The sequence below is a fragment of the Barbatula barbatula genome (genome assembly GCF_947034865.1).
Source record: "Barbatula barbatula genome assembly, chromosome: 16".
Classification (NCBI taxonomy): Eukaryota; Metazoa; Chordata; class Actinopteri; order Cypriniformes; family Nemacheilidae; genus Barbatula; species Barbatula barbatula.
This window is the reverse complement of record NC_136779.1, coordinates 5723562-5737768: the sequence shown is the minus strand read 5'-3', so window position 1 is coordinate 5737768 and position 14207 is coordinate 5723562. Positions and strand designations below refer to the sequence as shown.

Sequence of the window (14207 nt, the reverse complement as noted above, 5' to 3'; positions counted from 1 at the left end):
GGCAAGAAAGCCAGTACCTAGACCCGATCAGCACAAATTCCACAGCAAACAGCTGTTAAGTCAGTAAACAAAAAAGTACGGGTCCCAGGTCGATCTCGGGTCCTCCGTGAAGACCTCTAGCAATGAGATAAGTGGAGAGCAAATTGTGACTTTCCCCCAAAATCTTTTATATGTCACTAAAGTTTTCGAAAAGACATCTATAATGTCATGAACTATTTTAGAAAATACCAAAAGTCTAATATCACACACATTTCTCGTTCAGTTTTCCATGACCAAATTATCAGAGCTACATCTATATTAACATGTATAAAAGTGCGTTCTTATGATGAATCCCTAAATGAAAAAAAAGGAGACATGTAACCAATGAAAAGTAAAATAAATGTTTTGGTTTTATATATATATATATATATATAAACTAGTGTGGCATAAAACATTGTCAACATTTGCATTTAAAAGATACACTTACACTTATGCTTCCAGGTTGTGATGTCCTGCAAACTGAATGCTATTGTCTGTTTTAAAAGGGGGGGCAACTTGATATATCCCACCCTAACTTCCTGTTTCACTGGAAATTGCATCAGTGCATCAAGCAAAGCAGTACATTTCACTGCAGTTCAGTTTGTCTTTAAAACTTAACCTTAAAGCATTAAAACATTCCTTCGGGACACGTGGTTAGGACAGTTTTATTAAGCTCGGCCAAAATAGAAGGAAACTGTTCTCTGGGTAGTTATTTAATAGCCACAATTTTCTCTCTCACACAGAAAACCTTTGTTCCTCCGTTGAACTCCAACCCCGTCATTTGCACTGCGAATAACACACACACACATTGCTGTCACTAGAGTGCATGTTATCAGCTGCAAAACAAACATTTAATAGCATGTTGCTCACTCCTGTGGACATGTTGGTTAATAAAGTATAAAACTCACAGGACAAAATGCCACTCTTCCACCAGCTGTTATGGGCTTACAACTTAACACCACCGCGGCTCTCATTCTAATACTTGAATTCACACGCAACAACACATATGTAAGAAGTGCTAGCGGGGGTACGTGGGAGTGTTTAGTAAACTAAATGAATGCATTGGCATAAGAGCCGAGGGGCAGAAGTGGACCTTATGACTCATATTAAAACAGATTACGTCTCGGTTCCATAGGGGGATCCTAAACAGACCCAAACAAACAGCACATACGGTTATGCGACTTCTCATGTCCCTGCCCGAAGCGTTTCGGGACCCCGGGAAGGACCTGTGCTTGGCCAGCGTGAGAGAGCCCGGCCTTGAAAATAATTTCCTAAGTACGCTTGGGAGGGGCTTTTCAATCCAATTTGCACCAGCTGAGTGCTTCTCAGTAATCCGACTAGAGGCGTGGCATGAGGCCTGCGGCTATGGAAGCGTTCTGTGGAGAGACGATCGATATCGGCTGGCCCCGACCGGCCCAAATTCACCCTTCGCTCAACTTCAATTTCAATTTCAAAGTATTTATTGGGATGATTGTTTTACATGCAATATTGCCAAAGCATCAATAAGATATTAATGGTACAGCAATAAAAATAGGCTGTATAATATATGTGTGTATATAATATTATGCAATAAATTAGAAAATCTATGCAATTATACCAAATTTTATATTAGATGTATTCGATTTTATATTAGACTTTTGGATGGTTTTGTGGATTTTATGGTGTGTGGCGCATGTACATCAAATAGAAACTATACAGTCAGCAAAGTGTCCTGCTTAGATTTACATATAAGAAATAGCTTTTATAGCTTGATGCTTTATTGTGCTGTTCCTGATTAGAAAATGGTCCCATAATTCTGTGGGTTTTCCGTAACGTCATAATCAATGACGCAGACGTGTGCACGTGAGGAAGCGTGTTTGTGTATTGATGTGTGAGGTTATAAATTCTCACGAAAATATCAGAAATCTGCTACGGGGTGGGGTTAATGTAGTTCTTTGATGTAGCCGGTCTTCTATCCCTGCTGGTCTTGTGACAGTCACTTACACGCCTGTCGAATTCACTCACGAAACAACTCAAACTTCAACCGGAGCTCAGTACATCCGTGATGTGCTCCACTGAGAATTATATTCCTTTCCATGTTTGTGTCGAGCATTCTCAAGTGTTTGCCAAGAGCATTGATCAAAAAATCGCATAAAACCTCCCTTTAAAATTGATGAAAGGTTTTGAGTTCTTGGCAGTCTTGGTCGTCATCCATCTTGAAGCCTTGGGGTAACTGTTTGTGGCCCCATCGGTAAGGGTTAAATCTTGGCTTGAATGACTTGGATGGCCCACTCATTCTTCCTATTGGGAAAGAAATAAATTCATTTAGCGAGCATTGGCTGGGGCTCACAGGCTGGCGAGGGGGAAGAAATAGGGGTTGGGGGGGCAGATAATACCATTTAGCTCATTGCAGAAATCATTTACTAGTGCAATTTGACGACAAGGGATGTTTTTAGAGTGGCATGGCTTCAGTTATATTGACAGAGATCTTTTTCTCCTTAAGCTCGAACTCTCTCTGCTCTGTCTTTTACGTTTCTAAGCTATAGGAGGCTTATTCTACAGAATGATGTGGAAAGGGCACTGATTAAATAAACGCTGCCGCAGTGGAGAGCTGTATTAAATATCAATTTCTGATTTAGGTTTATCAAAAACAAAACCGCAGAGCAGGTGGCTTTTCTACACTCCTCCACGGACCTGCGTTGTTCTCTGCTTAGCTCAGAGTGATTGACTCAGAATCTATTCGTGTTAAATGAAGGATGAACTGCTTGTTTTGGCTCTGCTTCATATAAGGCTAAATGTATTTTCATGTGTGGTTTGACACTTTTCGAAATAATAATGCCCATTTCTAACACCAAATAAAGTTACAGATAGAACTGCGTATTAACATTTTGACCAAATAATGCAGAGTTAGACCATTCTTATTGTCTACATACTGTTTTATCATTTACAAGTATATACTTCAGTACAGGGTGTTTACTCTTTTTACTGATTTCAAAATACATGTATTTCTTTCAATTTTTTACTCAAGTCAATTAACAGTCAATCACACACACCTGTAGTTAATGGATAGGTGTGTAGGACATAAGACCAACAGGTCCAAATATAAGCAAAAAAGAAAAGAAACCCTGCACGCTACCAGGGCTTGCAAAGAGGTTTATGCCTGATAAAGGTGATGAGACCGAAACGTTGTTAAATTTACCTCTTTGCAAGAACTGGTAATGTACTGGATTTCTTTCTTTTTTACTTTTACTCCAGTCAAAATATTTAATTTAAAGTAAGAAAGTATTTGATTTTTTGTACTGAAGTATTTGAGGTTAAATATTTTTATGAAATGTAGTGTAGTAAATTTAAAACCTTGAGTAAAGATATTTGATCATTGTCCACCTTTATTGATTTCAATATTCTATTGAATATCTACAGTACATCCATTTTTTTTGCATGTGAAATGTTAAATATACCAGTGAAAATTGTTTTTTATTTCACATAGACCTTGTACTGCTAAATCATGTGAAATCTTAACCCAATCCAAAACTGCAATATAGTCCGAAAGCGGATTTTTGTAAACTGTATCACTGCAGAAAAAAATGCTGCCTTAAATGTTTGGGTTTAGTCAAATCGGCTGTAAATGTAATTTCAACGAAGGCCTACTATTTAGTATTTTGTCTAGCAATGAGTTGCTATTTCAATTTAATAAGCTAAACTAACATAATTGACATGAGCAATTTACAACTAGAAAAAATGTAATTAAGACATTTTAAAATACTTCTAAAGACAATTTAAATACACCTAAACATTTAAAACAAGCTCATACAGTGTTTTACAGTGTATTTTGTGATACATGGTACAAAATCGGTCATATTTGACACTCGAAACGTCGGCATCAAAAAGCTCTGCATCAGTATCCAATAAGATCCAAGTGTCAGATTCATGCATCCCCGGTGTTGTATGATTAAATGTGTGAAGAAGCACAAGTCAGACCCTTTAAAACTCTGAAGTTACTGAAACTCTCCCTTCAGTTCCCCCTGCAGTCAGTGCAACATGAGAGCTGTCCATGGTGCTGAAGTCCTCTCTGTACCTCTGGAGTGCACAGCACCGGGCTTCTAAGGATCTCTTTCAACAGTCCAAGCGAGATGACTTCAAACGTCTCCCCACAACTTACCTCTCTTATCTCTCCCTCTTATTTCTCTGTAACCTCACATCGTGTAGTGGTCACTCTCTGACCGCTGCGATGACGGACATTCCCAAATCTTTGGTTTTACCGCGCATCCGTTTGGCGTCTGCGGTGAAGTACGGTACATGCTCAGGTCATCACTCAAGCTCTCAGTGACCACAGGCAGATCTAATGGGAACTAATCGGGCGTCAGCTCTCTCAGGTCATTCTCGCTTAACCTTTGGTAAAAACTAATGCATGGTGAGAAAACAGGAAAAACATGGGTCTGCCGGGTTTAGAGACAGGGCTTAGAGACGACTTCAGCGCAGATGTGAGACAGATAGGCATTATAACGCAGTGCAAATTATGAAGTTTGCAGGTGCGAGGGATGGAAATAGTTAACCGGCTCATAGCCCACCAGATGCACAGGTAGCAGCACTCGAGTGCTCATCTTATCTTCAGAAAATGTGGCTTACTCGTCCATTTACCTTGCTGAATATTTCAGAGGGTGGAATCAACGCAGCAATAATATTGTGATTTAAAGCGACTTTTGCTGTCCAGATCACCTCACAATATTTTCTGTCCACCCTCCAAGATGCAATGGAGACCACCTCTTCTTTTCAGACTTGTCTGCTGTTTATAGGCCACGCAACCCTCACCCCCACTGGCACATTGAGACAGGGGGCTGCATCAATACTGCTCAATGTTTTAGTGAATTACAATATCCACCCCAGGCCACGACTGCCCCTCTGTTTTTCACAGCCTGACACAGCTTGGGTGGTGCAACATGAGAGAGGGATGAGAGAGAGGGACTGGGGTAGATGGATAGGCAATAGGTGGGAACGTAGATAGAAAAAGACACGCTTTAACATCGACTCTATAAAACTTGTCAAAACTTGAGTTCGGCACCATGCAGGTGGAGTTGCGTGTGCAGGCGGTGTGTTTGTGTATATAACTGTACATGTTTCATCAAAACCTAACTGTGGATTGTTGCATCAGGATCTTGCACCTCCGAATCGTGTCAGGACGCGAGATCTCCAAGACGCTCGTGCAATAGACAGAACTGTGATGTAATAAAAATTTCCCAGCTTTCTTCTTATTTTCTCCATCTCACATCTGTCCATCGCACGTTTGGCTATGGACGAGTGCGTTTTTCATTTGGATAATGGAGCATTGAGTCTAATTGAGAGGATGGCCTCATTTGTTTGCCAACATGTCAATGGCCAGGCCTCTTATTGTTTCCACTACATTTACATTAATACATTTCTCCCCGCTTCCATTAAACTGCGGCCCTCCCAGGCCAAAGCTGCCATTGCCCGATGCTGCTTAGTCAGTGAAAAAAACTTAATAACAATCAAGCAGAAATGGGAAAGAAAGGTTTTGTGTTTCCAATGGCTCTTCATCAGCTCTCTCTAATGGATACTGGATGAAGGCCAGAAGGGACTGGAAACAACATTCTGCTGAGATTTTCTTTTTTTCTTGAATTTATTTATAGACCAGTTAGGCTTTATTATAGTATAGGACAATGGAAAGAAAGATGGGGCCAGATCTTATATAGCATACAGTATATAACATGTCACAGGCAATAAAGTAGTTTGATGGTGTACTATGCAATAGTAGAAAAGTGTCAACTAATAGAGATTCTGCTGTACCTGCGACTTATCTTTTTTTATATTAATGATCATTAATCATATTTTGGTTTGTATTCATTATATTCCATGAAAGGAGTCAATAAATGATTAAATATACATATTACATATTCACGTTATATAAAAATTCTCATATATAAGATATATACTGATATTGTAAGATTTTGGTCATACTGCCACCCCCAGGCACTATCCACTGCAATACAGCTTTGACACAAACATTCAGATTTCTTTTCATTCCACATTATTTCTTAATGAGAAGAAGTCATCTGCTTTTTTAAGCCACGTCTTGTCCAACTGTGTGATGAATTATGTTTGCAGTTATTGTGGGAGAGGTTCTCGTCGCCCGCAACTAATACTTGTTAATTGTACTTTCAAACAAGGAGTAATTTGTGACCGGGGTACCTGGTGTTTTTAGCTCATCAGAGTTTGATTTATTAAGAAGCGGAAGGATCCTATTAACCGAGCAAATTTGTTATTGCCGCTCTTTGCCATGAGCTCTCTGGAAAGGGTCAAATTCCAAGGTCCTAAATTTGTATGAGATTAATACATTCATAGAGTCCCCGGGGGCAGGCAGCTTTTATATTGTGAAATTCAGACACGTACAGTACACAAACACGCATTTACAGGAACACACTCATACTTTGTACTGATGACCCAATTGCACCTGTGCTGACAACAGCACTGTGCCCCAGAGTAGCCCTCATCTGTCAAAATATACACACACAGAAACACACACACATCAGTGTTTCACCGCTGAGATTAGCCGGGTCATCTGTCATTACAAACACGTGCACACAGACAGTACACTACCTGGGAGATTAGCTCACGTAAAGTACAACGGCACACAAACACACCTGCACTCTGTCCCAGTGAGTATTGGTCAACATGCACAAAAAAGAAAACATCTGATCATCTGTAGTACCAACACTATTCATCAAGAATCGGAAATGAAGTTTTGTAGCTTTGATGTTGTCCACATATGTTTGTTGTGTACTTTTAAATATTGGAAAAATTCAGATTTAAAGGGACAGTACACAGTTCAGTCATCGCCCTCGAGTTGTTCCAAATCTGTTTAAATGTCCGATGAACACAGAGAAAGAGGTTCGGAAGAATGCTTGTTACTAAACAGCCACCATAGACTACCATTGCAGGAAAAATGACAATGGTAGTCAATAGTTCCCCAGAACTGTTTGCTTTCCTACATTCTTCAAAATATCTTCTTTTGTGTTCAACACTATGGTGGCCAAGAGCTGTTTGGTTTCAAGGATTTTTCTAAATATCTTTCCCTTACAGGTGGTTTAAATGAAAAAAAAAATTTTTTTTTGGGTGAACTGTCCTTTAACACAATGCATTTGGCTTTTTCTCTCCTCATTTAACTGGGCGTGGCTTTTTTATATCCGTTTCAAAATATAAGAAAATGCTAATTTAAATACATCAATATATTAATTATTTTTTGTTTAATTATACTTTGAATGAAACTATATATTTGTCTCCTTATGCCCTTATACTACACAGTTTTTTCCCTAATCAGGTGCTTTCTAAAATGAAAACGTTAATATCCCCTGCAACCAAATGGCAAGTTGCAAATCATGGTTCATGGCTCTGATGTTTTTCTTTAATGGCTTGATCTCTTCAAGGCTCAGTAGGAAATATGTTAACACAAGACACACACCTGCGTTTATCAAACAGTTTCATGAAGTCTTCAAGCGCACAAGCCAAGAACGCTCCCTAGGCCGATCACCACCCGCACGAATGATGACACTTGTCAGAGAAAGAGAGAGAAATGACACGCTGCCACATTCTAATGTTCGCTGATAAGATTAGGAAACACCGTGTTCTTCGGTGATTCAAAACGAATGGGAAAGCAACAGAGAAAAGAATCTCATTTGCATCCTCTTCAATGGAGAGAAATGGATGAGAAGAAAGAAAAAGCACATTCATCCACATGCTGATACACAGAGTGAAAGAACGACAGCCCTTCACACACAGTCCTAAATGAGGGGGTAGATACTCATTTAATTCCAGCACTGATACGGAGAGAAAGTGCACGAGTGACACAGAAGAAGCTAAACAGAAGGAGGTAAACGTGAGGTAGAAAAGAGGAAAAGCTTGTATTAGAAACCTGTAATTTAAATCAAAGGTTATAATCAAACATGTATCAGTTAATTGATCTCACACATGTCGCTTGCCAAGAGAACAATTTAGAACCCTGTCGCTCGGGCTGCAAATCTATCGAGCGATGCTCTATAAAGTAAGTTTGTTGCCTTGTAATGATCAAGCAGTCCTCTAATGTTCTCTGAGAGCTGATATGATAGCGGCCAGACAGCCGTTCACCAGCCAAGCCCCACTCGACCTACCCTGCTGAGATAAAATAAAGAAAATCGCACTTTATCTTCGCTTTAGGGAAAAGTTCACCCGGAAATGTTGATGTTTCCTCACCTCATGTTGCCTTGCAGATTGTAATCTGTGAACGGTCATATCCCGTATGAGTTCATTTTTTAGTCCCCATGTGGGTTTGAAATGACACAAAGGTCATTATAGAGTTATCAGCAATAGCGTGCTAATAAGTGTGCTGATCTGCTCTCCAAACCTGTATCCGTGCTTGGGTTTCATCGCTATCAGTGGTTTTAATATCCGAGCCTTATCGTGGTGAATGTAGGTGTGCTTGCTTCACTATCAGATTGTCAGGGACAATGCAGAGAGCTCATTGAAGTTGTTCTGCCATTATCGTGGATTAGGTCTCATTTCTCTCCTATCATGTGTTATCACGATGCAGACAGACACGATTAGCATGAGAAACCTAATATAGTAAATCACTCAGTTTTTTTCTTCTTTCTCTGTTTATAGGGTAACCAGGAGGCCCCAGCCCCCCCAGAAGCAATGGCTCAGCCGTACGCCCCTGCGCAGTATCCGCCCCCTCCACCTCAGAACGGGTTGCCCGGTGAATACACCCATCCCGGGCAGGACTACACGGGGCCCAGCTCGGTCCCGGAGCACGCAGCAGCCCTCACCATTTACACACCCGCACAGACGCACAGCGAACCACCCGGTACTGACAGCAACACGCCTTCTCTCACAGGAACTAGCAGCTTACCAGTGAGTATTGCGAGGCAACTGTTTTTTTACAGACTACACCTGTCTTTGTTGTGGCCCATTTTCATTCCTCTTATTCTTATCATTCTTATTTTAGTTTCACACTTTAGTTTAGTTATATTCAAGGGCTTTAAAATAAGAGAACTGGACGTGCAACAAGGATGTAAGCACATTTGTATACTGGTGCTCACGAAATATATATTATAGGAAAATCTCAAATCAAGAAAAAAATTATAGCAAGGCACTAGTGTAGTAAAGTGTAAAAAGTTTTAATACAAATAATATACATATAAAATGTTTCCTTGCAGTAAAAAAATAACAGCAATGTTTTATGTTTTTTTTTATGAATGATATTGAAGGGATCGTTTATTTTGTTTAAATTCAGTAAACCAGTCACCTCACAGAAACATGAAACATGATTTGCTAGATGATTTCTTCAATAATGACATTAACAAAATCTGAGAGTCGATGTAAAGTTTTTGACAAGACGTTAAGTGCTTAAAGTGAATCGTGTCGACGTTAAGAAGCGCACTAGCATACTGTATGAAGTTGTTCCACAGCTAGCAAAAACAGACTAGCCACAAAATTCACATTTGGATTTAATAGGCTCTTTAACATCATATTTCGACATTTTCCTATTCAAGGCACTGATAAAGAGAAATGGAAGAGGAAGCAGAAGCAGAAGAATTAAGAACGAAAAGACAAGTGTTACGTCACTAGTGCAAGGAAAGATAAAAGCAGAGGACAAAAAGACACATTGAAAGAGGACATTATTCTCCATTTAAAGATTTCTGCTTTTACTCACACTGCGCCAGTCAGTCCATTTCATCCTCCTTTAATCCATGGCTAACACATGGCTTCATATCTTAAACCCCATGGAGCCGTTTACCGTGGCTAACAATATCACAAACGTCTCGATGGACCACTTAACAAGTGCTTCCCCAGTGCTGTATGTGAGAGTATGACAAGTATATGAAAAAAATAAAATAAACTAAGGGTCTGTGAGGGAAACGTGTCCTTACATCGGGTCTCAGAAGTACGTTATCTATTTACTTACCTTTTTTTGGTCAAACACTTGAAGAAAACATAAAAAGCCAGAGAAGTCCCAAAGGGTCATTCGATTTTAGAAGAGTTTGGTTAGAGGTCCATATTAGATTTGTGCTTGACACCTAAACTTCAGCTTGAAAGCCTATAACGGTGATAAGAGAAGGCTTGTTTTCATCCATTCACTCATTCAGTAAGAAGTTTTAAAAAAGGACAGTGCACAATAAAAAATGCAAACTATATAGAGGAGTGATATAAGTCATGGTGTGTAAGACTGTACATTAAAGCTTTTAAGTGATAGTTCACCAAAAATATATGTCACCCTCATGTCATTTAAAACTTGTATATCAACATTAACGAAGATATTTTGAGAAATGTCTCGAAATACAATTCCCATACGATGAATGTCAATGTGTGCCAGTGTTATTTGGTTACCAACATTCTTCAAAATATCTTCTACTGTGTTCAGCAGAAAAATAAAGCAGGTTTTGGATGACATAAAGGTGAGTAATTCATCATTTTGGGGTGAACTGTCCCTTTAATTTGTCTGTCATTGTGTTACAAGTAGTTGAGTCTATGGTGTCCCAATATCTAATGCTGACTAAATTTGTGTTAACAATGTACCGATTCACGTAATAGGGACTGAAGGAATGAAGTGAGACAAATAAATTATAGATATCTATTAAAGATGTCTTCATACTTAGAAAAAAAGGAAACATTTTGTTGGATAAAAAATAGATTTTCTCTTTCTGATTGGGATGTGTGTAAAGCTCTTGGTGGTGTGGTTTAAAGAAAGCTGAAATAATCCCACACTCAGCAGATTGCCGAGAAGCAATGCTGACAGGCCTTGTACAGGCACCTGAATTCTGGCTGGGGGTAATCTACGGCTCGATTGGAGGATGTACTTAAACTGTCAGTCTGGCCTAACCCACAGGGGAAATTCTCTCGTTCTCCCTCTTTTCCATCTCCCGGCGGAGGATCATTAGCAAAGAAAGAACACTACACCTCAGAAAGTGGACGGTAATCGCATCAGATCACATCAGATCACAACAGCATTGACTCTAGATGCTTTGAAATTCGGCTATAAAGGACTACTTACCTCACTTTAAGAGTATGTGCTAACAGTTTTCCACTACGACGGCTAAGCTGGCCTGTCATATTAGCTCAAGTAGAATTTTCCAAACTGTGATTTGCAACATACTTAAGCGCACCTATACTGTGAACTCCCGTACTTATTCTTGGCCGGTTTCCCCCCGTAGTTATTTTTTTTGGGGGGGCGAGCATTTTACTTTTATCCATAGGACAGTGTAGGCAGACTGAATCATGAGGCTAAGAGACGTGATGTGGAATCGGGGCATGACCCGGGTCGGACCCCCAGTGGTTTTTATATCGCTGTGCTTTAATAGTGTTCCAGCTCTCGCTTTTTGTTACCTCCTAAACTTCAAATTCCTGTCACTGTCTAATTAGTTGGAGCTTTGCACAACCGTGAAAGGCCAGCGTCTTCTTTCCGGATGGCAGGTGACAGACAGAGTTTGTATTCCTGTCTCAGTGGGATGGAGAGATGATGGAATCGGAGGGTAGGATGGCAGGAGTGTAGAAGAACAAAATATATAAAGCAGCTCAAGCTAATCCCTTTAAGTGAAGCGCTGGTTGGCCCTAATCGGATGTAATCTACCTGCTTGGCAGGTTTCCAATCAGATAGTTTCAATTATGTGGTTGTAGGGGCATTCTGAAGGGGGAAGTGCTGAGTTGAGCACTTTAAAAGTGATTTGCAGATAACATTGAATGAGTGCAGCTGGAGAAAGGATTCAACTGGACTCGTTTTCCACCCGACACCGTGCAAACATGGGCACACACAAATGTATGCACACATGAGGTGGGGTTAGGGCCAGGAAGAGGGCTGTGACGTGCGGTAAGGCATAAGGTGGTCGTGCATGATAATGTTCAGGCAATTATTTCTTGGTACTGCATGGCTGCCTCGTTTTTTAGGAACTTGAGGAGCGGAGAAGTGCTACTTTATTGAATCACTGCTTAGAAAGAGGAAAGAAACGGGAAGTATTTCGGAGGAAAGCTGAACTTCATGAGTTGGTTGAAGTCAAAGTACACCCAGAAATAAAAATGATTTCATCATTTATTCACCTTTATGTCATTCCAAACCTGTATGACTTGATTTCTGCAGAACACACAAAAAATAAAAACGCTGGGAACTTCCATTGTATGTACAGAAGCCCATTTCTCAAAATATCTTCCACAGAATAAAAAGTAATATACAGGTTTCGAACAACATTACGGTGGATCAATATTGACCGTTTTTATCCCTAAAGACTGTAACCATATATTTTGCTTATTTATCTTCTTTTTTATTTTATTAATAAATACTACCTTAATATTATTTGGTATGATTTATATTTTACCATCCCAAAATACAAATGAAAAGAGAAGGAACAGATCGAGCTTGTTTGTGAGTTTTTCGTTTGTGGCAGTATTAGCATGCTAGCACGGTTGTGACCGCTAATTCAATAAGATGCATGTTTTGTGGTAATGTACTGGACATATTACGTCACACCCCTAAATGGGCTGTGCATGTCATTGCGTAAATCATTTATCTTTATTATTCTGACAGTGGCAAACATATAAAATGTTGCTATGTAACGGTTCCGAATTCAATTGTGGTAAATGGGTGTCATAAACCTTTAGGGAGGCTAATATACCTACTTAGGGTTAATTTGGGGAGCTTTTCTTAGCTGGCCATAAAATCCCCTCATATGGATTTACTTAGCTTTTTTGGCAGGACTCACAATCTAAATGTGCTTTGAAGCTCTAATGTAAGATACTTGGCTCTTCCCCATGTTCGTCGTAGTGTAAGGGCCATAGTCAGTCTACAGCTTTTTGCCAAGGCCAACATCGCATCCTCAACTTATTTTGCAACATCCTTAGGAGAACGACCTATCAACCCAAGTGAGCGGGGAGATTGTCTCAGTCTTGAAAGCAGAACACTTTTAATTACTTTTCACCTCGTCTGCCGAACTTGGGAGAGCGAAAGCCCCGTGAAACCTCGTCTCTAAAAGAGACAGATGCAGCCCATGCAAGCTGCAATATAATTAACATGCAATTAACACAAATTAAAAGGCAAATTGCGCAGACGAACCCCCTGTAGATGGCTGCTTAGCGGCAACGATGAGTTAATTAGATCCAAACCTGAAGTGCGGAGTCTTGAGTGTTTACCTCTTCCCTTGCTCTTCTGGCCCAGTGTCAACTCCTCCAGAGAAGAGCTCTCCAACCCGCCACGCTCAAGAGCATGAGAAGCCCCCGGATAAAGCGAGAGCGATTATATAGTTTTGCAGAGAACATAGTCGAGTGTGTGTTTTACAAAGCACTTTTATCCGAGTACCGTTGTCCTCTTATTAAGCAAAGCGTGAAGCATGTGATGAATGTACAGTAGCCCCGGCAATTTCTCTTCATTTTCGTCACCGCGCTGCTACGTTATGACTTATACCGGCGACCACCTGGTCGATACAGTACATGTTCCCATATAGTAAGCAAATCAAAGCCCTCATCCTTCTCTCCGGCCTTCAGCACTTGGTTGGGCAAAGCAAGGAAGCGGAGGCTCTCAAAGGCCACGCTCTGCCGATCGGTAATGGGCAGGCCTGCACTGTTGCACCACTCACCTGTTAGACATGATAGATAGCGCGGCTCTCCGCAGAGCGACTGCAGACAGAGCATGTGAATGACCGATGGCATCGCCGTGATGGATGAGGATGGGGGAGCGGGAAGAGGTGCAGCCCAGGGAGCGGGGGCACTAGGGGGTAATTGCACCTCCGCTTGCCCATCCATCTGCTTGGCTTTCCATCTACCACCATCAGGCAGGGGCTACAGGCCTCCGCTGCTAGCCGACCTCAAGCGGTGTACACAAGGGGCAGGACGACAGGCTGTGTGGATCCAGAACCGACCCGCGTGCTTTATCTTAACAGGGCTTGACTGTCTACATAGCTCCGATGATTGATAGTGCCAATGTGCTGGTAAACACGGGGTACTCACCCAGAGGCCCAGGAGAGCCCATTGGGAAAGTCTGTGCATTAGAGAAGATGAGGAAGTTGTCAGATGGAAAAAGCAGAAGTTGGTGACCCTCTAATTTTTAATGGATCAGAGGGTTTGCTATTGTTATACTGTATATTGAACATAAGTTCAAACTTACCTTCCCAATTCCCAAATAAGATTAAAATGAATGATTGTTGACCGAGTGACATTCAGTTGCCTGTATGTTAAGCTAT

General features: G+C 40.7%; 1 protein-coding gene across 3 annotated transcripts in view; it reads left to right on the top strand.

Moving 5' to 3' along the window:
* Window positions 1–14207, top strand: part of rbfox3a (RNA binding fox-1 homolog 3a) — a 369568-nt gene that overhangs the window by 320165 nt on the left and 35196 nt on the right. For all 3 annotated transcript variants that reach the window (XM_079476662.1, XM_079476663.1, XM_079476661.1), the window contains one exon: window positions 8647–8895. In XM_079476662.1, the coding sequence (XP_079332788.1) occupies window positions 8647–8895 (249 nt within the window). The remainder of the gene's footprint in view (window positions 1–8646; window positions 8896–14207) is intronic.